The 24744-nt window shown below is 44.1% G+C and overlaps 1 protein-coding gene across 11 annotated transcripts in view; it reads right to left on the bottom strand.

Annotated features, from left to right (window-relative positions):
- Nucleotides 1-16057, bottom strand: part of TMEM71 (transmembrane protein 71) — a 32787-nt gene extending 16730 nt beyond the window's left edge. For 3 of the 11 annotated variants that reach the window (XM_049632894.1, XM_049632893.1, XM_049632896.1), the window contains exons 1-6: nucleotides 15407-16050; nucleotides 15193-15311; nucleotides 13761-13842; nucleotides 12477-12537; nucleotides 10469-10681; nucleotides 8826-8998 (exon numbers count right to left, since the gene is read on the bottom strand). In XM_049632894.1, the coding sequence (XP_049488851.1) occupies nucleotides 8826-8998; nucleotides 10469-10681; nucleotides 12477-12537; nucleotides 13761-13806 (493 nt within the window). In that variant the 5' untranslated portion in view covers nucleotides 13807-13842; nucleotides 15193-15311; nucleotides 15407-16050. Of the gene's footprint in view, nucleotides 1-8825; nucleotides 8999-10468; nucleotides 10682-12476; nucleotides 12538-13760; nucleotides 13843-14769 lie in introns of all 11 variants that reach the window. The other 8 variants (XM_049632895.1, XM_049632897.1, XM_049632898.1 and 5 more) reach the window with 7 other exon arrangements.
- Nucleotides 16058-24744: the final 8687 nt, after the last annotated feature.

Genomic DNA, 24744 nt, shown 5'->3' with positions numbered 1-24744 from the left:
GGGGGGGGGGGGGGGGGGGGGGGGGGGGGGGGGGGGGGGCACGTGGGTGTGGGCACTTCCGGCAGGTGATTCTGGCTAGACTGCCAGGTCACGAAGGGCCTCGTGGGTCCCACTCAGGGGCTAAGGTTTATGCTGTGGGCGATCTGGAGCAGGAGTCTAACGTGAGGACTGTTGGGGGTTCAAGTGCTCGCTCAGCAGAGACTCCCAGCCCCATTCCAGGAGCCCAAGCGACACGTGGGGTCCTCCTATAACAGGTCCTCCTTAACCGGAGGAGGTTTATCCCCCGGGGACAATTGGCGATGTCTCGAGATGTTTTTGGCTGGCACTCGTGGGGGTGGGGAGGATTGCTATTGGCAGCTAGTGAATAGAGCCCAGGGGTGCTGTTCACATCCTGTAATGCACAGGACGGGCCTTGCGATGAAGGATTGTCCAGTCCCGCGTGTCAGTAATGCTGAGGCTGTGAAACCCCGTCACAGGGGGAGCAGACCCAAGTGTGGAAGGAGTCTTGATCATTAGTGCTCTCTCAGCAACTCTGGTAAGCACTGAGGAGCGGAGAACATCTGCATTTTCCTGCATTTTCTGTATCTTCCTGATTGCCCTTACTCTTGTCAAGACGCCCCGCGCTCCGCCTTCTTAGGGCAAATCATAACTGATGGTTTTGTAATTCTTATGTAAACACATACTATATGATACGTAATTTGTGCGGTTTTTGTTTAATATCTGCCTCCCTTACTAGACCTTCGAAAGCCCCAGGAGAAAAAAGGTCGCTTCACCTGTCCCAGCCCCCGTCACCAGCAATGACACTTAGCGTGTTCGTTAGCACTCGCTAAGATGTGTTAATAAACAGAGAGTTCCGGTGGGAGGCAGGGAGGTGGAGACACGTGAAGTCGGTCGTGAAGGCGCTGTAAGAACTGGGGCCACTGTAACAGGGCCGTGGTAACCATAGAGACAGGGGGTCACGGCTCATCTTCGCGGAGGCTACGGCCGATTTGAGGCGGTAGGACAGCGGCCTCCGACCCCGGGCTGATGGGCTGACTCCCTCCGTGAGTGGCGCTGCCCTCCCACGCGGCCTGGATACTGAGCCAATGAGCGGGTGCTTTGGGACCGGGGAGTTTCTGCCAGCCTTGCAGTCTCCCTCCCACGATCCCACCCACGACCTGTGGCCGCTTGACGAGGCAGTCTGCGGAAGCATCCTTGCCGGTTGCCATAGAGAAAGGAAACGGCCGAGTGACACGTGTGGATCATCCGGTAATGACCGTGCGCGGAGGAGGCCGTGGGTCATGTGCACCGCGGCACCGTTCTCAACAGCCTACCCAAACGACCCAACCATCAACCGATGAGCGAATCAAGAAGGCCCTGCCATTTGCGACGCCATGGATAAACCAGGGGGACACTGTGCCAAGTGAAATAAGTCAGTCACAGCAGGACAAACCGTGCATGAGTCCACGGACATAAAGGCACCTAAGATTGTCAGCCACAGAGGCTGATAGAATGCTGGTTTCCGGGGCCTGGGGCTGGGGGGCGGGGGCAGGGGTGGTAAGGGGATTGCCCTGCAGCGAGTGTAGAGTCTCAATTACGCTAGATGAACAGGTTCTAGAGATCCGCTAAATCCTTCACAACTGTGTTGTGCCCTGCAAAATTCGCCGGGAGGGTTGATCTCAGGCTGATTGTTCTTACTACACACAAGCGAACACACACCCGGACGCAGGGAAACTGGAGTTTTTGGATATTCCTATCACCTTGATTGGGGTATTTGCGTCCGTTCGAACTCATCCAATTTACACATTAGATACGTACAATTCTTTGTGTATCAGTCATATCTCAATAAGGCCATTAAAGGAGAGAGAGAGAGAGAGAGAGAGAGAGTAGCCTATCCGGTCAAATTCACGCGGGCGTGAGAAAGAGCTGAGAACTTTCATGGCTGATTATTCCTTCAAGAGTGACGCTTAACACAAATCCGCAGAGATATAGATGGGAGAGATGTGAGAAAAGGAAAAATGTTCCTGTGCTGTTTGTTGCCCAAGCCTGCCTTGTTGAACGTACAGCTTTGCACCGGGAGCCGGATGAACTAAAGATGTGCCCATGAGGAATACTAGAATATGGCACAGAATTTTCTGGAAGAAGAGATGGCATTAAAGAGAGGAAGCTACAAAAGATAAAACCTTAGCATGAAAGAATGATCAAGGCATTTTCAGCTGTGGAAAGACAGGGTTTGCCCCCCATGTACACTTTCCCTAACTGACATTTAATTTTTGTCTCCACCCTTAACAATAAATGAGAGGCTCCTAATGCAGATACAGCTTCAGCAAATAGTTTTTATATTACATTTGAAGATACTCATTTAGTTTCTCCTGATTGATTTAAATTCAATGTAGCTTTCTTCTGTTTGTTTTTTTTTTAATTTTTTTAATGTTTATTTATTTTTGAGAAAGAAAGAGAGAGACAGAGCATGAGCAGGGGAGGGGCCGAGAGAGACAGAGAGAGAGAGGGAGACACAGAATCCGAAGCAGGCTCCAGGCTCTGAGCTGTCAGCACAGAGCCCGACGCGGGGCTCGAACTCCCAAACGGGGACATGGTGACCTGAGCCGAAGCCAAACGCTGAGCTGAAGGAGCCACCCAGGCGCCCCCGGCTTCCTTCTGTTTTCAAAGGGTCTGTTTCTTCCAAGCATATTTCCCTATGTTTGCATGTAAAATGGGCATTATTGTTTGCCGTGGAGGGAAACACAAAGCCACGTACAGATGTTGTCATCGAAGATATTCATAGGAGAGGCATGCGCTCTGGAAAAAAATCACAGACCTCAAGCTGGGAAGCCCTGCCCGTGGTTGTCTTGCCTTTCTTTCCTGGGACTGGCAGAAGCGGAGCGGGCAGTCCTGATCAGTCCTCCCTGCGAGAAAGCTTTATCTTCTTTCCGTGTGACTCACAGCCTCTGGGAATGTCTCCCAAACTGCAGCCTCGGGGTCTGGGAAGCTGCTAAATGCCACGGCTAAAAAATGAATTGCAACTGATGAGGAAGGTGGTCTAGACACAGCTGCAGAAGGGGTGAGCTAAGGATAAAATAGGCAACCAATGAAAACCCTTGTTAGTCTGAAAAACGAGGGACGAGCAAGTTAGGGGAAGTAAGTTTTGATTGCATCCGTGGCCCGGAGAGAAGACGGCAGAACAATTTAATTTTGAATTTTTCTTGAGTCTTCTAATGAGGCGACGTTGGCAGAGAAAAATAAATTGCTGATAAAAGTCATGGGGCCTTGGGTAAATCCGGAAAACCAGAAGTCTGGGGAAGATTTGATTACAGTTGACAGCCAAGATGAGGGATTTCAAAGTCCTGTGAGCCCTCCGTTGCCTAATTACTGATGTTGGAGGGGGGTGGCTTGATTTGTTATATTTAGAAGATATTTGGAAACCGTGAGGATTTTAGCAAGATATCTCATCCTCATGCAGTGCTGCTGTGGTCCAATTGCTTTCCAATTGTTTGGACATATTTCCAGGAGGCAACTACAGGAAAGCTAGATGTTAATTTCCAAATATGCGGAACACTGCCTTCGGAACAGCGATTCCCAAACTTCCAGCATCCAAGCATCATTGTCCCGATTTTTGTCGTATCCTGGAGGCTGCTTACTCTGAGCCGTTTTTTATATTTTTCTCTAAATTGTTTTGTTAAACCCCTTACTTTAAGGGAAACTTGACATCAATCACTTACAGGCCACACAGAGAAAGCAACTTAAAATGGACTACAATGAAAATGAGAGCTTCTTTAATTTGCCCTAAATATTGTTGTACCACAAAGCTCTGAGCCTGTTCTTTGTTAAAAGAACTTTGTGAAAACAAGAGTAGCCAGAGTTTGGAACCTTAAAGCCGCCAAGATTTTAAACTGAGCCTTTCTCCTGCGTTGTGTTAGAAGGACTGAGGGAATCGCAAAAGGTGTCGGAGATGCTCCGTCGCTGTGGGATTCAGGGTTCGTGACCTCTGCGTCCCAGAGGTGTCTGTCCCCCCCGGCCACACACTTCGGGAAATGTTGCTTTAGAACCAAGAAGAGACTTGCCCTGTGTACTCCAGAAAGCCAGCCTCGAACCGAGGGATGGAAACCTTCAAAAAGCACATGATAGGTCAACGTAGGCAACCCACTGCCACAACGGTACTACCAGTGGGAGGAAGAGGCAGGCTTAAAAAGTCACAGCAGTCCCCAATGGGGAAATTCAAGGAGACAGAAAGTAGACTTAAGGTTGTCGGGGGCTGCGGTTGGGGAGGGGGCACAGGAATAGGGAGTGGCTGGTAAGGAGTGTGGGGTTTCTCTTTGGGTTGATGAAAATGTTCCCGAATTAGAAACTGATCCTGGTTGCCCGGTTCAGTCACGGTGGAAAATAATAGGGAGGTTCCTCAAAAAAGTAAAAACGGAACTGCCCTCTGTCTTTACCCAAAGAATATGAAAACATTACTTTGAAAGGATTCATGTGCCTCTATGTTTATTGCAGCGTTATTTACAGTAGCCAAGACAGGGAAGCAGCCCAAGTGTCCATCGATACATGATGGATACGGAAGATGTGGTACATATTACACAATGGGATGTTGCTCAGCCGTAACACAGAATGAAACCTTGCCATTTGCGACAACATGGATGGATCCAGAGAGTATAATGCCAGGCAAAATAAGTCAGTAAGAGAAAGACAGATAAATACCATATGATTTCACTCCCATGTGGAATTTAAGAAACAAAATAAGTGAACAACAGCAACAACAAAAGAGAAAAGCCAAGAAACAGACTCATAACTATAGAGAACAGATAGTCCCCAGAGGGGAGGTGGGGGGGGTGGGGGATGGGTGGAACAGGTGAAGGGGATTAAGTCGCTTATGATGAGCACTGACTAACGTATATAATTGTGAATCACTCTATTCTGCACCTGAAACTGACTTAGCACTGCATGTTGACTATACTGGAATTAAAATCAAAATTCTTTTTTTTTTTAAATCAAAATTCTAAAAAATGGTCATGGTTGGACAAACTGCCTTGTGAATATCATTTGAAGAAACACTGAATTGTACACATTAAAATGGAAGATTTTATGACATGTGAATTATATCTCAATTAAAAGGCAATTCGTGCTCTTTATTACTGTAGGCATTTATGCCAGGGATGTGTAGGCATCTGCAGGGATGCCAGGAGTAGGCAAGATAACCTCTACGTTGCCCTCTGATTAAAGATTCCATACGTCTCTTGTTTATCGGAGACCTTAAAGCTACAGGACTCTTGAGTTGACTCCTTTATTTTTTTTTTTAATATTTTTTTTAACGTTTATTTATTTTTGAGACAGAGAGAGACAGAGCATGAACAGGGGAGGGTCAGAGAGAGAGGGAGACACAGAATCCGAAACAGGCTCCAGGCTCTGAGCTCTCAGCACAGAGCCCGACTCGGGGCTCGAACTCACGGACCGTGAGATCGTGACCTGAGCTGAAGTCGGAGGCTTAACCGACAAGCCACCCAGGTGCCCCGAGTTGACTCCTTTATTAAGCTGAACACCATTAGCCACGTTCTCCTCTTTGATGACGTCGTGCTCTTCGGGTTCCCTGCCTGAGAAATTTTCCCCATATAGCATAGTGACCTATGCTCAAGACTCTTGGGTTGGAATCCAGGTGAGACTATTTCCTGGTTGTGTGCCCCTAGGGAAAGGATCCGGTCTGCCTTAGTTTCCCTCTCCACAAAATAGGGAGGAGAATAATATTCTCTCCAAGTTGCTGTAAATGTAGGATTTCCTTTTCTCATGATGCTGAGTAATAGTCCCTTGTACGTATATACCATATTTTCTTTACCCATTCACCATGGATGGACACTGGGTTGTTTCTATATCTTGACTCCTGTAAATAATGCTGCAGGGAAGAAGGGAGTGAGAATATCTCTTTGAGATTCCAATTTCAATTCTCTTGAGTCCATGCCTAGACGTGGGATTGCTGGATCGTATGGTAGTTCTATTTTTAATTTTTTTGTGAAACCTCCTCATTGTTTTCCGTAGTGGCTGGACTCATTTGCATTCCCACCAACAGTGCACAAGGGTTTCCTTTTCTCCATATCCTTGTCAACGTGGATGGATCTAACACACACCACACATTGTAATATACCCTCACCGACATTGGAGACAGGATCTACATAACACAGATTGGTTGGGATGGCTGGCTGGCCCATGGCACTGATTATGGTAGGGAAAATTATGACTGGAGTTTCTGTTCAACCTCCTCAGTTCCTTTCTAACTCCCCTTTCTGCTCATTCATGTTTTCCGTAGGTAGATCCCTTTATTCCAGAGACCTCTACTACTTTTCATATTGGCTTCCAAAGCAATATCTCTAGGCCCTTCCTTGCTCCGGAACTCCTTTGTTACATTTCCAAACCTCCCCTGGCCCATCTTTCCACTTCCCATTGGTGCCTCAAATTCAGCTCATATGAAATAGAATTCATTGCCTCGCTTCTTTCTTTCTTTCTTTCTTTCTTTCTTTCTTTCTTTCCTTCTTTCTTTCTTTCTTTCCCTTTTACGACTAATATGTCCTGTGCAGAACGCCAGCCCCCGTGCTAATATGTACCTTCCATGAACTTGTGCATTTCATCCTCACAAAAATTCCATGTGCTACTATTTTTTCTCTTTTGTATATGAAGAAATGGAGGTCATGGGGATTATTAACTTGCCCAAGAACACCGAGGTGGGAAAAGATGGCGTCAGGACTTGAATCCCGGCCCACCCAGCTCAAAAAGCCTTATTAACCTCCTCATCATTCCAACAGTACTGTCTTCCAGGCCTTTGTGATTCCAGAACTCTTCATGCCGCCCTCCCCTCCCCCACCCCGGCTTTCTTTGATTCCCTCCCAGGTCTCATCATTACATTCATTCACCAGCCTGTCCATTCGGCCTTGAAGAACATTCCTTAAATCTCCTCCTCCCTCTCTATTTCCAGAGCCACGTTCCTTAGGGTGCCCATTGGTTTTAATTGCCTCTGAGTGCTCACTTGGTTTTCTTCATTGAATCGTTACTTCATGTTATTGTAAAGGTAATCTTTGAAAATTCAAATCTGATCATGTCATTGCCCCGCTTAAGAGCCTTCTAAGATACCCCTGACTGAATAGGATAAAATCCAAACTCCTCAACACGGCACAGAAGGTTCTCCAAATATATCTTTGGTCTATCTTTCCAGGCTCATTCCCCACCTCCCTGCCTCTTTCTCTTCTCTTTGTGCTGTTTATACATCCTTGTTATCGTGAGAACTGGGATACCCTCAATTTAATTAATCTTGTGTTCGTGTAAGAATTGTGTCTTCACTTCACAAGCACCCTGTTTTGAAACTAACCCAGGATTACACTCATACACACACACACACACACACACACACAAGCGCATTTAAAGCCTTAATCATATTGTGGCAATATACATTTCCTGGTTTTGATAATGACTGTATATAGTTGAGTAAGTCGTACCCAGTGAGGGAAGCTGGATAAAGTATAGGCAGACCTTCTCTGTACTATTTTTTGCAACTTCTCATGAAGCTATAATTACTGCAACTTAAAAGTTTTTAAAAAATTAATGTAGCATTATGTTTTCTGCCCAGGAAGCAGGTTAAGAAAAATGCAAGACATGTAAGTACTCTACCTTTATTATTACATTGTTGTATTACAGGACTCGTCTTGCTTGCTCTCAGAGCCTGGGCTAAGAGGTCTATGTTGGCTTTCATCTTGGAAAGAAAAGCAAAACCCTTACTAGAACTAGAGCTAAGACCAGGCTTTTGAACCAGACAGACCCACATTGGATTCCAGTTCTGCTGTTTTATAAACTTAAAATTAACTTGGGCAAGTCACTGAACTCCAAACCTCACTTTCACCATAATTATAAAAAGTGAGGGTTTGGGGATACTTAAACAAGGTAAATGTATATAAACAAGGTCATAAACTTAAACAGGACAAAATGTAAAGTACTTAGCTTATGAATGAACATGTTTGACTTCTCTCTCGCCACATCAGCAAATCCTGTTGGCTCTTTTTTTTTTTTCAAGTTTTTTTTTAATGTTTATTTATTGTTGATAGAGAGAAAGACAGAGCGTGAGCAGGGGAGGGGCAGAGAGAGAGAGGGAGACACAGAATCGGAAGCAGGCTCCAGGATCTGAGCTGTCAGCACAGAGCCCAGCGTGGGGCTCAAACTCACAAACCGTGAGATCATGGTTTAATACAAAGGGTGGGGCTTTTAATTTTTTTATAGTTTCTTAATTATTTTGAGAGAGAGAGAGAGAGAGAGAGAGAGCGTGCACAAGTGAGGGAAGGGCAGAGAGAGGGAATCCCAAGGTGAAAGCACAGAGACCAACATGGGGCTTGATCCCACGAATCGTGAGACCGCGACTTGAGCGGAAATCAAGAGTCAGACACTCAACCACTGAGCCACCCAGGTGGCCCTTAAGTGACTTTTTAAAATATGGCCCATTCTTTCTTTCTTTTTTTTTTTTTTTAAGACAGGGTGTTTTTTTTTTAAATTTTTTTAACGTTTTATTTATTTTTGAGAGAGAGAGAGACAGAGCATGAACAGGGGAGGGTCAGAGAGAGAGGGAGACAGAATCTGAAACAGGCTCCAGGCTCTGAGCTGTCAGCACAGAGCCCGATGCGGGGCTTGAACCCATGAACTGCGAGATCATGACCCGAGCTGAAGTCAGACACTTAACGGACTGAGCCACCCAGGCGCCCCTGGCCCATTCTTTCTATGAAGTGATGGTCATCTCTGGAGTTTACATTTGGCTCAGCACCACATGGTTGCTGTGGCCCATTTGCAAATGATACTTCACCGTGGAAAAGGCGATTCAAACTCACCGATATCGTTGCAATGGTGCGTGTCCAGCCTCCCGACCCCCTCCAACCAGGTGTCCTCACTTAGGGAAGAGTCAACATCACCAAAGATATTTCCATGCTGCCAGGATTTAGAGGCACCAAGGCTGAAGAGATCAGAAAAGGAAGGGCGGATTCTCTTTTTCTTTCTAAATACCCTGGAAAGAAACGAAAGTAGCATGATATATAATGAAAAGCAGCCCCCTCTGGTTCAACACCGAGAATTTAGTGAGAATGATTTGATCCACAGAACACATCTGCAAAGCTCATTTCATTTGTTCCCTCTGTTAACCCCACAGAAGTTTCTTAAACTTCTGTGTGCTCCAGGTGCCTGGATCAATATCTAAGATACTGAGATACAAGATCCAACCTTGGGCACAGAAAGCTCACAATCCATTATAGGAGAAAGACAAGGATAATGCAGACGAAGCTAATGCCTTCATAGAGCTTTTTCTGCACCAGGGGTCTTTCTCAGTGGTTTACATACGATAACTCACATTATCCTTGGAACAGCTTTGGGAGGTAGGTACTGCCGTGACCCCATTTTTTCAGATCAGGAAACTGAGGCACAAAAGGCTAAGCAACTTGGCTGAGATCATCCAGGAAGTGTCACAACTGGGCTGCAAACTGAGGCAGGCTGGCTCTATGGTCTCTTCTCTGCATTACCAGTGCTATGTAGGGGGCTTGTGCTCTGATGGAATTAACTAGAAGCTGCACTGAGAGCACCAGGGGAGGCATTGCTGATCGGGAGTCAAGGGAGGCTTCCCGGGGGAGGAGACCACTGAACTGCATAGGACTATCTGATCTATTCATTGAGGAACAGGTAGGTTTTATATTAAGTCATGCTAGGAAATAAGGCTGGGGAGGTAAAAATAAGGAGGGAATGAAGAACCTTGAAAGTGACAATAATGGAGAAACTTGAATGTCGTGTGAAGGAGTTGGGTTTTGACATCGGAGTGAAGGGAAACCACTCCGTATGGGCTTGATGGTGACGTAATTTGTTTCACGTTTCTGAAGGATTTTGACTACTCACACATCCACACTGCCAGCAACGTGTCCTCTACATTGTAACCAGTGTCACCGTGCTAAGGATAATCCGGTCATTTGTCAATGGCTCCTCTTTCCCTACAGAACAAAGCCCAACCCCCTTAGCTGGACTTGAAAGTTCTCCGCTCAGCCCCCGTGTCTGCTCGGTGTTCTCTCATGTTTCTTCCACCCTGAGGTATATCTCTGCCAAACCACCCGCCATTTCCCAAATTGTACAGGGTCTCCTGGAAGTCTCCTTTGCTACTTTCATTTTAACTAAGATCCTACTTCTCTCCAGACTCAAATCGATCTTCATTATCTCTAGGAATCTTGTTTCAACCGGTTTCCCCGAGTGAAAGAGCCTTCCCTTCCTTTTCTCCTGCACTGCAGTCTATTCAGACCTCCGCCCCGGCACCCATATCACTTGATCACCTTGGTTTATTTTCATGTCAGCTATCCCTGCCCCTTATCGGTCTTTACGCTTCCATGGTCTGGAGCAGGAATGAGCTCTCGTAAATCATTGCTGAATGAACAAATGAATGAATGTGTAATTAATAGATGGGTTGGATTTTGGATTCTTTGACGTATTATCCACTACTTACCTAACTGAATTCTCCTTGTAAAGAACACTGGCCTGGGGTGGGCTCAGAGTTATGTTGCCGTCTTTGTCACAGAGGAGAGGGTCCTCTGTCCAAACATAGTAGCCGTTGGAGAGGAGTCTGGGACTTCGGCGACAGGTAACGTGGGAGCCCGTCAAGAGAGCTGCAGAGCAGCCTTCAAAGGAACTGTCACCATCCAGGAAATCACAGGCAAAACTAAAGAGGGAAGAAAGGAAGTGGTTTACGCCTCCACCCACCACGTCCAGGCCCATAGGAGCCACATTTCTAGCCACCATGAAGGCAAACAGCTCTTTGCATTCACGGCTACCTCTGTGCATGCATGCGTTCAGCCACCCTGAGAATGTCACTCTTAATCTGGGCTTCATCTCCTCACTAGTGACAGCATTGGACAACAGGGCACTTAGTGCTTCATTCTGTTTGAAACATTTTGATGAAAACATATTATAGGCTAATCAGTCTCCTCGCCATAGGATGCGACTATACCCTTGACAGTAACCCATTTTCTTGGATGGAGAAATTGCAGACGGGCCTATTTGGGGTGCTTATTATATGAGCTTATTTATTCGGGGTGCTTATGACATAAGTTTATTACGACAAACTATTTGGAAGCTTATAGTCTCCACCCCCTTCCTTTGAATAGTCCTCCAATTGCCATATCCTTACTCTTTCCCTGCAATAGATAAATTACAACTGTGCAGCCATCGGATATATACGAGTTACAAGGTGAACACGCAGTCAGAGAGATCTTTTTGACTTTGGCCAATTTCCCACCTGGTCAGCTACCCAAACGACCATACGGTCTGTGATTTGGTATCCGGGGAAAGCTCTTAATATTCAGCTGGGTAAATATCCATGTGTCTTAGGTTTGAAAAACAATCACATGCCTGCGTGATTGAAAGGCAACATCATGCCGCATGCTCTACTGAATTTCTGGTAAAGCGTTAAATGTAGAAGCCTGTCCGCAATTAATACATGCACTAAAGTTAGTAAAATACTATTTTAAATGGATATTACTTATTGAAAATGTACCATGGACCTGGCTCATAGTTAATGCTTTATCTACTTTTCACTAACCTCCTCAAAAGCTAAGTATTGTATGTAATCATCATTGTACTGTAGGAAAAAAATATATATATGTATATATGTATATACATATATATACACATATATATACATATATACATATATATACACACACATATATATACATATATATACATATATATACATATACATATGCATATATATACATATACATACATATACATATATATATATATATACACACATGTATATATATGATGCAGAAGGACAAATAACTTGGATATTTTATAATAGCCAGTAAGTGATAAAACTAGGATTCGAACCCCTATCTGGAGTGCTCATTCCACATGGCTTGTTAGTTCGTGTTTGGCTGATTCATTTGATGGTAGGGCAGGCTCTAACACCAATGCATGATTCCTTTATACCATTGGCACATTTTACAAAATGCTAGAGAAAACATCAACTGAGTCCTGCGTAAGGAACAAAAGACAGAGAGAAGAGACAGGGGAGGAAAAAAGGAAGGAAGGAAAAGGAGACTTCTTCGAAGAACTTGAACAAAACGGTCGACTCGACATGTTTTTGTAGAACATGGCATTCGGCCAGCTGGTGCATTGGTATGGGATTTTGTTGCTCTTATAAATTGAGATAGCAAAGCATATTTAGGAGAACCTTAGTTCGAGAAAAAGTAATCAGTATTCGGTAGTTTCTTCACTCCCCAAACAATTCACATTGGCTTACACACTCACAGCCATGCCCCACCCCCCACCATTCCATTATTAGGTTATGCAAGTTTTCATTTTGTGTGTGCATGGGACTGAAGATTTATACCCACACCAAAGCTGGATGGGAGCTAAAACTAACATTTTTAAACCAGGAATACAAGAAAATGAGACACACAGGGAGAGAACCGTGATTGATGTGGCTTGCGAAAAGTCCCATGGAATACCTTGGGAAAAGGCATCTGGGAGACGGCTCTCCGGTATATCTTCTCTCAGAGCCCGAAGAACCTGCAGAAGCAAACGGGAGACAAGTGCAAATTTATCACACCTCCCCACCATGCATGACTGCAAATAATGGAGGCTTTCAAGAAGGTGTGAGTAGTTCCTGCCTCGGCAGGGAATCCAACTGGTGCGGCCATGCAGTGAAATCAGGACTAACCCAACTTGTCACCGGGGCCGAGCCAGAAATAACCCAGGGGCTTCTGTCATCTGTTTCTCCTCTCACTCCGTATTCCTCTAGAGGTTTCTTACCGGAGGATGAGGGCAATAATAAACCATTAATATCAAACTGACTCATCACGAAAGGGAGGAAGAAAGTATCTTGTGTGAAACTGTAGAAAACCAAAATCAATTACTCGGTGTGCTAGCTCTGTTTACCTTACACAGTAATTTGAGGAATTCAGTCATTTGCTTAGACTGTCTCTCATTAGCGCATTTTAAGGCACTCCCATTGTAAAATAATGAGGAGAAGACGTTAGGGAAGGAAAAAAATAAAGTTTTGTTTTATATTAATAATTTTCCAACATATGAGGCCTGTGAATATTCTTCACTAAAAATAAATCATCCTTCCTTTCATTTAGCCATTCACTCCATTTTAACCAAAGGCATAGCACCTAATTTCAGCTGGGGAAAGTGCAGCTAATTAATATTCTACACTCTAAAGCACGATTTCATATAGTCATGTGTGAACGCTTCTAATAGAGAGGCTCGGTGAAACTTGATTCCGTTGTGGACGGTTAGTATCTAAGACAAAGCAAGGAGCTTAGACTTTCAGATTGGGCTGGTTGGTTTGTAAGGAGTAAATTGTAGGTGTGTGAGGTGGGGTTAGAAGCAGGGTTTGGGGAGAAAATGACAAGAGGAAGGAAGAAGCTTGAAACCACTGCCGTTTGAACAACGCCCTTATTTTCTGCAAGTAGATATCAAAATCATTCAGTATTTTTTATAGACAGTTTTGCATCTTAATAGTAGCTGATAAACAATCTCCTTTCACATTTATGCACAAGCATCTAGAAAACCAGTGATTTTTCCCCCCCACCTAAAAAGACAAATACCACATTTCTCTCCAGGAAAGAAATGAAGTCAAAATCATTGCCAAAGTGAACACTGGCATTTAAGAAGCACAAGCTACTGACAGATGGTTAATGGTATGAGTATCAGCAAAATCAAAGCAAGGAAATTGCTAAAAGAAGTCTAATCGTTCGAAAGATAATTGCGCGTAGCAGTTCTCCTACATTTACTTGCCACTGGTGTTGACATCAGTTGAGATATTCGGTACATCTTGGGAAGGCTGCTTGTTCAAACTTCACAGATTTTCTGAAAGAGACATTAAAAAGGAGGTGGATTATAGATTAAAAATAGAAAAATGATGCCAAAACAGATGGCATCTACTAATTGCACTAGTCAGGCTTGTTTACTGAATGGTACAGAGATTTAGGGCTGAAGGAGGAGACTGGGATGAATGACCAAAAGGTTGCACCTGCTACAATGTTATATTACATTTTCCATCGTCTGGCTTGGTGCATCCAAATAACCTTTTTCTGTAAATAAGAACAACATCTTATTTGGGAAACCTAGATTTATGTGGTTGATTTGTAGTCAAAATAACTAATGAAAATGAATTATTTGATTAAGAAATCGGAAAAAAAAAAGATTGGTGTTAGAGCCCTCTAACTAAACGTGTTTGTATTTTCGTCATGCGACACACATCACCCTCATTATCAAGTTTCAAGCGACGCTTGGGGATCGGTGTCCGTCTTTTGCACAACACCTCGAACCCTTGACAGGTGGTCATAGGGAGGGCTGGCGGTCTTTAAGAGGTGCTGTCAGCCTGGACATTCGCAACCAGTGCAGGCAGCATTGCCCTAAAAATTGTCTGCCACCAGGCAGATTTCAAAACTCAGTTCGCATGAGCATGTAATTTACTCTCTCAATTACAAATTAGGCATATATCCAAGTGTGTAAATTACGTCAACTTTGATCATATGCCATTCACCACATATGCTGTAGACCTTGATACTTTGTACACAGCGCTGTTCTCATAGCCTTGCAAGGTAGGACTGAATTCTTGTTCTGATTCACCACCTCTATCCACATTTTGAAAATGCGATATCTAGTAATGGATTGTTTTTGTAGCTGTCACACGTCAAGTCAAACCAGGATAATCCTAGAGCTCCAAATGGATTCTTTCAATAAATTATATGCCACAGCTTTTAGAAAACATAGATCCTAGCTTCTAGAGACCTTTAGAGGAGTCAAGAGAACTTTCTGGCATTCCTTGGAAGATCTCTAAATCAAAGCACACATTCGGAGATGTCGCTCATTTAGAATATAAACCAATATTGTTTGCATCATAATATAATAGTTCGTCACTGTCCTTTTGACTTTTGATCAATATCATCTGAAGTGTGCAGCCCAAATTACACCGTGTTAGCTTTCCCCAAGCATTGAGTTTAACTTTCAACCAACAAGACCGGTGGCCGAAGGCAAGGTTTTCCTGCTATGTCTTACAAATATTTGCATCAGGCCACAGACAGTACAGTTGATTAAGTATTAGTCACACTGGAAAAGCCTTCAGTAACAGCTCTAAATCTTTTCAAGAAACAGCTTCTGTCTACCAGTCCCATCAAGGTCACACATCCGTTCTGAAAAATAATCTGTCCATACGTGTTCCTTCCAAAGGGAGTTCCCAGTTTCCTCTTCCCACTGATGAAGAGGAGAATTACTGAAGTATGAAGCTTCCTGTGGCTGACGGTGGAGAAACCCAGGATTCAGCAGGCTGTCGGCTGAAAATAAAGACAGAATGCCAACAGGTGCAGGGAAGTCTCATAATAAAGAGAAATCCCCTTCGCTCCTCCTAACAGATGCTTGCAAGCATTACCGTGTGCAGGAGTGTGCAGAGAGGTTTTGTCTTCAGCGGCCTCTTGCTGTTTTGGTTGTTTCCTAGAATAAAAGGGCATGTCGTTCTTGAGAAAGTCAGCCTTATAACCGCTCTTGTTTTCTTTCAAAAACAGCCTGTGTCACCAGAGACTGAGAAGCAGAATGAGGTCACACTTCCTGTTGGGCTCACAGCAGTGGCATTCACGCCCAGGAGGATGGTGAAACCTCCAGTCTTCTGGACCAGCGATAGGTGAGGTGCGGCCCACAGATCAGGCCAGCTGGATACATCATGGTCGCTCGAGGGATGCTTTTCTGAGCTACCTCGTCACACCGAGCTGTAGGAACATGAGAGAAACTTCTGGAGAACACTTCTCAAACACTTCTTGCTTGTCATCTTCTGGTCCTTTCCAACATGAGTACTGCATAGTTGTGCTCTGTCCAAATCGACTCGGTTTATTGGCGATAATGCACGGATGCTATTAGATTCAGAATTTTATTCCATACCAAGAGCTGGATTTTATGAAAATGTCCGTCGTGGCACTATGTTGATTCACCAAAGGTTGAGCTTTCCAGGAAACTCCCTGGGTGGCATTTTACATTTTATATTTACATTTTAGTTGAGCTCAAAGAATTTCCTGCTGTCGGTGGGTCCCTACAAATCTCTGCTATTGTAAATGATAAAAAAAAAATACGTTCCGACAATACTGAGGTGCATTGGGTAGTGGAAAGAGTGTGGGTGCAAAGCCCCAGGGGGTCAGCCCGGCAGAAGAGTTAATCTCATTCTTTCTTGGGGTTCTCCCAAGAAAGGGGTTCACCTTTCTCCCTGAGGTGATGCCAAAGGCAGGATCTTCTATAGAACATGCTCCTAGCAACAGAAGCTGTTAGCGGAGCAGTCACGTCGAGTCTTGGTAGAAAGTTTGCAAAGATGACCCTCCAAGATGGCTGTGTGATCTCTTTCCCTTCAGTGTGGGCTGAAGCGAATAACTTGCTTCTCCTGCATAGATGAGACACAAGTGATGGGTTGGCACTCCCACGATTAGGTTACGAAAGACTGCGGCTTCTGTCTTGTTGGCCTCTCCATTACCTTCTAGGCTCACACGCTTTGAAGAAGCAAGCTGCCATGTTGGAAAAGCACACAAGACCAGAATCTGAGGGGTTATCTGAAATGCCAGTGAAGGACTGAAGCCCTCAGTCCGATGGCTGGGAATCCACTCAACCGCCACGTGAGTGCCTCAGAAGTAGATCTTTCTCTAGCTGAGCCTTGACATGACTACAGCCCCAGCCAGCCCTTTGATTCCAGCCTTTGAACACCCACAAGCAGAGAAACCAGCTCAGCCTTGTCCATATTTCTGACCTGTAGAAACTATGTGATAAAAAATCGTATTTGAAAGCACAAAGTTTGGGGTAACTTCTCACACAGCAATAGATAACTAATACATAGTCCCAACAAATGTGACTTCCTGGGCCATTCTATTTGGTCAGGGTGCCAGCCTTAGAATACAGGCACATTCATTCGAGGCTGGGGCTGGTCACATCTGCCTACATTTACCAGATAGCCATTTTGCCCAACGGCAGTTCTGGGAGTCTGGTACCCTCTTTCTTGAAACCCATAGCTCTCCTCCTTCTTGTTCTCTCTCTCTGTGTCTCCTATTCTTTCTCTTTTCATCCTCCTCCTTCCAGCCCTGGCTAATGTTTTCTAGAGGAGGAAGGGGAAAAAAAAAATCCTTCTGACTCCTCAAGACCCTGGGCTCTGCCCAAGTCCACAAGTCCCCTTTCCCAAAAGACTGACGTCAAAAAGACTTTAGTCTATTCCTTTACTGATCTGGAACGTATCAGGACACCATTAATGATCACAATCATTGCTAACTTTATGGAGCCCTTACTAGTTCCCAGGCGCTGTTCTATTTCCTTCACAGATATTATTAGCACATTTAATCCTCATACCAACTCCACGAGGGAGGCTCTGTTATTAACCTCATTTTACAGATGAGAAAACCGAGGCACAGAGAGTTCGATACTTCGCTCAAAGTCACATGGCCGGTAAATGGTGAGCTGGTAGAACTGAGACTACGAGCCTGCCTTCTTAACCTGTAAGCAATAACGGTCACATCAAACACGTTTGAGCATTTCCTATGAGGCAGGCACCGTATGAAACACTCTGTGTGTGTGATTAAACCTCACCCAGCCCTAGGAAATAAGTACGGTTATTACACGCAGGCAGGATGGAAGTTTGGAGGGTTTACCTACACCATCAAGTGTCAGGGATGGAATTCTAGCCCTGGAGCCCACTCCTTCGCTCCTCTCTCCCCAGGTCCACTTGTCTCCTTGCCGTTCCTTAAATGCCAGACTCGTGCCTGCTCCAGGATCTTGTGCTCATTCTTCTCTCTGCCCAGAATGTCCCCCTGATAGTCACAGGGTGTTCTCTCACCTCCCTTGGCTCTCAGCTCAAGTGCTTTCCGTCACTAGCTAAATTGCCCTCCGCACACTCTCCTCACTCGTTCCCTGCTTTATTCTTCTCCTTAGTACCTTTCACTCTGTCACATACCACAACTTTTATTTTTTGCAGTGATAAATTCATTCCTCAGCCAGACTGTAAGCTTTATGAAGGCAGAGAGTTTTGTCATTTCTCTTCATTCCTGGAGACCCAACATCAAGGATCCCGCCTGCCAAGAAACAGGTTATCCAGAAACATTTGGGGAATCAGTAAATAACTGAAGTAAAAGCTAGGTAGAACTGAATTGAGCCCTCTATCCTGCACGCTAGAAAGTAGCACTTTTATTATTTTTTTAAAATATTTTTAGTTTTTTGTTTATTTTGAGAGGGAGAGAGAGAGGCAGAGAGAGGAGACCGAGAATCCCAAGCAGGCTCTGCACTGTTAGTGTGGAGCTGGATGCGGGGATCGAACCCGTGAACCACGGGATTCTGGCCTGAGCCGATGTCAAGAGTCAGACGCTTAACCAGTGGAGCCACCCCGGTGTTTTCAAAAGTATGTTATGGGGCGCCCGGGTGTCTCTGTCGGTTAAGCGTCTGACTCCTGATTTCTGTTCAGGTCAGGATCTCAGGATCTCACCTCTCCATCCCGACAGGTGCAGAGCCTACTTGGGATTCTCTCTCCCCTCTCTTTCTGCTACTCCCTCACTCTCCCTCTCTCAAAATAAAATAAACGTAAAAAAAAAAAGTATGTTCCCCAGAATGCTCAATCCTCCATTATCAGTGGAGGGTATGTGTGTGGAAGGGGAAAAGTGTAAGCCTGCTCTCACCACTAGAAGTCCTACCCAGAGCAACGAGGCAAGAAAAATAAATAAAAGGTATTCAAATCAGAAAGGAAGAAGTAAAATTATCCATTTGCGGATGACGTGATCTTATATATAGAAAACCCTAAAGACTTAAAAAGAAACTGTTAGAACTCATAAATGAATTCAGTAATGTGGTTTTTTTCCTTTTTTTTTTTTTTTAGCATTTATACAAGATTTCTTGCAGCCAGAATTCCTGTCTCAAAAATGCTCTAGATACGTCCTTACTGTTTGCTCAGCGTTCATATTTGCATTACGGTGGAAATTTATTTTTTTTTTTTTAAGAGAGGACGAGAGAGAGAGAGGCTGAGAAATGGGGGGGTCGGGCAAAGGAGGAGGATGGAGACAGACTGATCAGCTCACAAAAACCCTAAATAAGAGCTGGCGTTCTTGGTGCAAGAACAGTGTTCTCTTCGTCTCTGTAATCCCCAGCGGCAAACACAAGGCGGATGCAAAGCAGGTCGTCAGAAGATGCGTGTGTTCATGGAGTCACAGAGCATGAAACGACTACCCTCAGAGACGCCAGTGACTGGAAATACGTGTCCCTGTGACTGGTGACAAAGAAACATCAAGAAATACCTGGCATTGGTATATCGATTATAATTTGCAAAACGTGTAAGATTTGTTCTATCGAATTCGATGTTCATCACAACCCTGTGAAGTAGATTTCCAACTCCCGTTTCTATGTGAGGAAAGGAGCATCAGAGAAGGGTCTGGTTCCCAAACACTCTGGTAAAAGTGTCAGGTTTAACTGAATGACTCCTGGTTTTATTCCAAACCCCTTGGCTCTAGAATGCTTCATCATCTTAAATTGCTATAAAAAAAAATAATAGCAAGAAATGAGTTAACGCATGGATTTCCTTTAAACGTATATGGTCTCCTATGATCTTCCTGCTACCTGTAGTTCTAAAAAAGAAAAGAAAGAAAACCGAAGGGTGTTTACTCTGATCCTGAGGAAACTAAGTCTGTTGAATGTTTTGCAAAAATACAAAAGAGGAAGTAATCCAATACCTGACCACAACGCGGTGTGGCTGCAATATTTTTTTACCGAGGCAAGCCAGTCAACTGTGGCCATGCTTGTACAGGCAAGTTCTCTGCCCCTCCCCCAGAGGGGAACCTTTTCATCTGTGCGTCAGGCGTTTACTTTGGAGACGGTGGCAGTGTGTTCGGGTCCCGACCAAGAGAGCAGACGCTTAGACCAAAGGCCAAGGGACCGGCTAGAGCACATACTCTGACCCTGCACATTCTTGCATGCTGACAGTCAACGTTGTAGCCAACCCACCTGTTTGTGTGTCTGTTTCACTGCCCAGTTCAGTGCCTCAGGATGGGGAATTAAGCCTATTTATCGTCAGCTCCTGGGGCCTAGCACTGACTTGGCCCATATTCCATAAATGCCTGTGGCAAGGAAATGGAAGCAGAATGATATTTTTTACTTGCCAGAGCCTGAATCGAAGCTATAAAGAACTAGAAGGCGATAATAATTTTAGAATCTGCATGGGCTTCTTGTTTGAAGTTTACTCCTCCGCAAAGTGTTTTCCAAATGCCGCTTCCTCTCTGCAGTCTTCCTTGATTTGCGGGGTCAGCAGAAGCACACCAAGATATGTCTATTTCAAACCAAAGAATATTTAATTGAATGTTAATATTGATACCGGGCTTGGTTGTTTCTATACCCATCGCCCCATCATGACAAGTTACCTTAGAACTGGATACCTGGTTTTATTTTTCTTCCTGTTCTCTCACTGTGTATTGCCCAGTTCCTAGCACTTGGTAGAATTTCAGTAAAAGATTGTTGGGCGATTACACAAATAAATGAATAAGGGAAGAATGAAAGCATGCCGTCTGCCTTATCTGAGGATGTCACCGAATTGTAGCTAGCTCCATTCTCAAGGAAAATGACGATCGGCAAGGGGTTAAAAGTGTTTGCTGTTTGATTACTATTTATCTGTGTACTTGCTATTTTCTGTTGCCCACCCTCTCCGTTCCCAGTTTTAACCATCCCTGGCAGTGGGGTGTCTGGGCGGCTCAGTTGGCTAAGCAGCTGACTCTTGATCTTGGCCCAAGTCGTGATCTCATGGTTCCTGGGACTGAGCCCCATGTCAGGCTCTGTACTGACAGTGCAGAGCCTGCTTGGGATTCTGTTTCTCCCTCTCTCTCTGCTCTAACTCCTCAAAAAAAAAAAATAAGTAAACTTAGAAAGAAAAAAACCCCACAACAATCCCCAGCAATGTGTTTCTACAGTGTAGAGACTGCCTCTAAAAGCAAACACCTAAGGAATCGGGAACGTGAATGTTGAGTCAATCCCTTACTAGATTTGCTTTCCTGGTTTTGCAAACCAGGACAAGCATTGTCAGTTCCGTTGCATGGCTGTAAGTTGTAACTTGGCGTTCCGGTCAGTATAAGCCAGTTGAGAGGAGTATTCGTTGCTTTGCTGTCCAACTTCCATTCTCTTTCTTTCAAGTGGTGGAGCTCCAACTTTCTTTAAAGGACCTACTCACCCCCATCTCTCAGTCTATGAGGTTTGGGCCAGTCTCTACTCCCACTTGCCTGGTTGGGGATGGGACCCACCTGATGGCAGTCCAAATGACTCCCGTGACCATCACACTTGGCTCACAGGTGGGCACCCGACTTAATTTAGGCCAATGACAAAGTGACCGCCAGAACTCCTTTTTGCATCAGGATGTTGTAATGACAAGGCTGAAGCTGCTGGGGGCCTGGAAGTGGATCCTGGGAGTCAAGCTAACCCCTAGGAAGCAGAATAAAAAGATGTTGTAATTTGATCCCTGAGTTAAACTGCCCCAGAAGGCCTACTGATCCCTTCTTGATTCCACAAATACAAACCTCCTTTATGCTCATACTTGTTTGCATTAACCTTTCTGTCGCATGCAACCAAATGAATCCTAGCATGACACAGTTCCGAAACTTCGCGTACGTAAGAATCATTTAGGATGGCTTTGACACCGCAGATTGCTAATCGCCAAACCTATGATGCAGGTTAGGGCCCCAAACTTGCATTTTAACGAAGAGCCCAAGAAGGTCTAATACAGATAATTGGTGGGGCAATGCTCAAAAACACTGATATAGTTAATGGAAGTCGTAACAGTAAACAGCAACCCAAATCAGAGGAAATGCGAAGCATCATAATTCTTCCTGCTTTAGGTAGAATGATTGTATGTCTCACGTGGTCTGGGACTGCCCGGGAATACATTTGTTATTCTGACATAATTATAATAGCGTGCCTTTTTTTTAAATTACTCTTCTAAGTGTCCAGGCTTGGATGACAAATTTCTGGTCACTCCATTGTTTCAGGACAATCTGCACAGAAAGGACTTCTTTATCATTCAGATCTTTTGCTGCATTTCTAAGCTTTTGCTGAGTGAAACATTTTTTTTTTCTATTTTATGACCTTTACTAGCAGAGGCTGATAGCTCAAAATCATTCCTGCCGAGTCAAAAATTCTTAAAAATCTCAGAAAGCCAGAGGGCTTTTGAGGAGCATATGAACCTCGAGTAAAAGTAAATAAATAAAACAAAGTTGTTTATCATTTCCGATCATCTTTAGGGTGGACTCATTCTAAGAAAGCAGCGTATAAACCCATACATCACAATGGGAATTATGTAAGAAATGAGAGCATGGTGCTGTGTGGACATATGGGAGAGATTGTATCTTTCCAGTCCATTCACATGTAGCCTAGAGGTCCATTAATTGAGAGATTAAGCCTGGAACAATGATCGCTTCTGTTCAGTTGATAAAGGGACAGGGTGACAGGAAAGATAGGTTCATTGGCAGGTGAAGGAAGGGAGGTTAGTGCCATTTTCAAAGATTTTCAGGGGCGCCTGAGTGGCTCAGTTGGTTAAGCGTCCGACTTCAGCTTAGGTCATGATCTCACCGTTCATGGGTTCGAGCCCCGCATCAGGCTCTGTGCTGACAGCTCAGAGCCTGGAGCCTGCTTTGGATTCTGTGTCTCCCTCTCTCTCTGCCCTCCCCCACGCGGGCTCTGCCTCTTAAAAATGAATATCTATTGTAACAGTTCAGATCTCTATTCAACTAGTATATTTAAAAAAAATCAACTTTAGAGAAAAACACACACAAAAATGGCCTTCTTGTGTTTCATATGTAATCGAAGAATATGTGCTATTCAGTAGTAACTTTTTCCCTCCCTTAAAATAGGTATATAGAATTGTCAAATATTCCAGGAAATATAATGGTTTCATATTTATAGTTTTCATGTTGGGGGAATTTAGTTCAGTGATTTCTGCCTAAGGACTGTTGTTTCAAGATAATTTGCTCGCTGCTTGTTTGGTTCCACTCAAACACAGCTGTAAGTTCTTTCTTTCTATATTTGGAGATGAAGTGACTGATGGCTAACATTAACCATCTGGATGAGGGGTGTGCTGGGTGGGAGAGGGGGGTGGGGACATAGCCATGCAGGGCTTCACTGCATGGCTGGGGAGTCATCTCTAGACTTTCCTACATCTGGGATCCCTGCGCTGATCCTGAACTTTGACTCTACATGGCCAGAAGAGGCAATGATCGCCTATATGAATTTTCTTCAGCTTTATCAGACCTAACGCCACCTCTGTGAGTTAATATCATGTAACACCCTCTGAGCTTTTCTGAAATTAAATTCACAGGTGGTATAATCAAGCTCGACACATTGAAAAAAAAACTTAACACGATGACATAACAGTGACATAAGAACAAACTTTGTGGAAATAACTTACAATAAAAGAGCAAACTTGGTGGAAATATACATAAATGTTGAGCCATGATTCGCAAACATAATGAAGTAGTCAAGGGCTAGCATCAAAATTTACATTTACCTTGAATGTAACAACTAAGATGTAGGGTGATATGTGTGTATTCTATCAGTGTCTCAAATACCACGAGTAGCTTTGCATATGTGGCTTGATTTTTAAAAACGGGATAAATTCTTGGACATTTTCATAGAAAAGAACAATCTTCCCTCATATTACAAGGTTGCTTCATTCTGGGAAAATTGAGTGTGTTTTAAAACCTTGCAAGGGGTGCCTAGGTGGCTCAGTCAGTTAAGCGTCCGACTTTGGCTTAGGTCATGAGCTTACGGTTCGTGAGTTCGAGCCCCACATCGGGCTCTGTGCTGACAGCTCGGAGCCCAGAGCCCGCTTCGGATTCTGTGTCTCCTTCTCTCGCTGCTCCTCCCCCACTCGTGCTCTTTTTCTCAAAAATAAATAAACATTAAAAAAATTAAAAAAAAATACCTTGCAAAATACTTTGTGCTTTGGTACAAAACCGAGTTCTAGGCTTAGGCAATTATGAAAAGGGTTTGGACCTACCTGAATGGTTGGAGGGACATTCAAAGTCATGCATGACCTTGGGCAATTCTTCCAGGTATGGGACTGTACTGTGCCTCTTAGGATGTCTAGGCAGCCCTTGTCTGTCCCATTTAATTGCAGTCGTGCCCTACTCCAATCATGTGACAACTAAAAATAAAGTCCCCTCTCCATTTTCAAAGTGTCCTTTAGAGGATGATATTAAGTTCATTGAAAATACTCAGCTATACAATTCACAAGCCAGGAATCATTTACCTAAGACCTCGTTTCCATTTTTTTTCTTTCAAGTTGTGTTATTGGAGCTGTCCCTTAATAAGTCTCAATTAAAATGGGATAATCATATTTTCAGGGTAGATTGGCAAATTCTCAACAAACAATGGAGAGTGGATAGAATCTATATTATCCTTTATATATGTATTTTATTTAAATTACAAACAATCTCGACTTTTCAGTGATGTCAGCAACAGATATTTCTTTTTCACTTCCTGGCTTGGGGGTCAGCATGGGTTCTGCCATGGTTCAGTTAGTTAGCTCTAGCCTGAAAGTCAGAAATTTGGTCCCTGGTACTGCCACTGCTGCTGGAGAAAATGTTCCTTATTTTGAACATCACTAGCAGCTTCTCATACACAGAACTCAGTGAGAGTCAAATAAATGTAGCTGAGAATAGCACTTTAACTAGAAGGGGAACAGGGAAATGAGTTTCTGACATTTTCATCTTACTTAGTGTGAGGTTGACT

The sequence above is a fragment of the Panthera uncia genome, chromosome F2 (genome assembly GCF_023721935.1).
Source record: "Panthera uncia isolate 11264 chromosome F2, Puncia_PCG_1.0, whole genome shotgun sequence".
Taxonomy (NCBI): domain Eukaryota; kingdom Metazoa; phylum Chordata; class Mammalia; order Carnivora; family Felidae; genus Panthera; species Panthera uncia.
The sequence above is the reverse complement of the archived record's forward strand: the minus strand, read 5'-3'. Positions and strand labels throughout refer to the sequence as shown.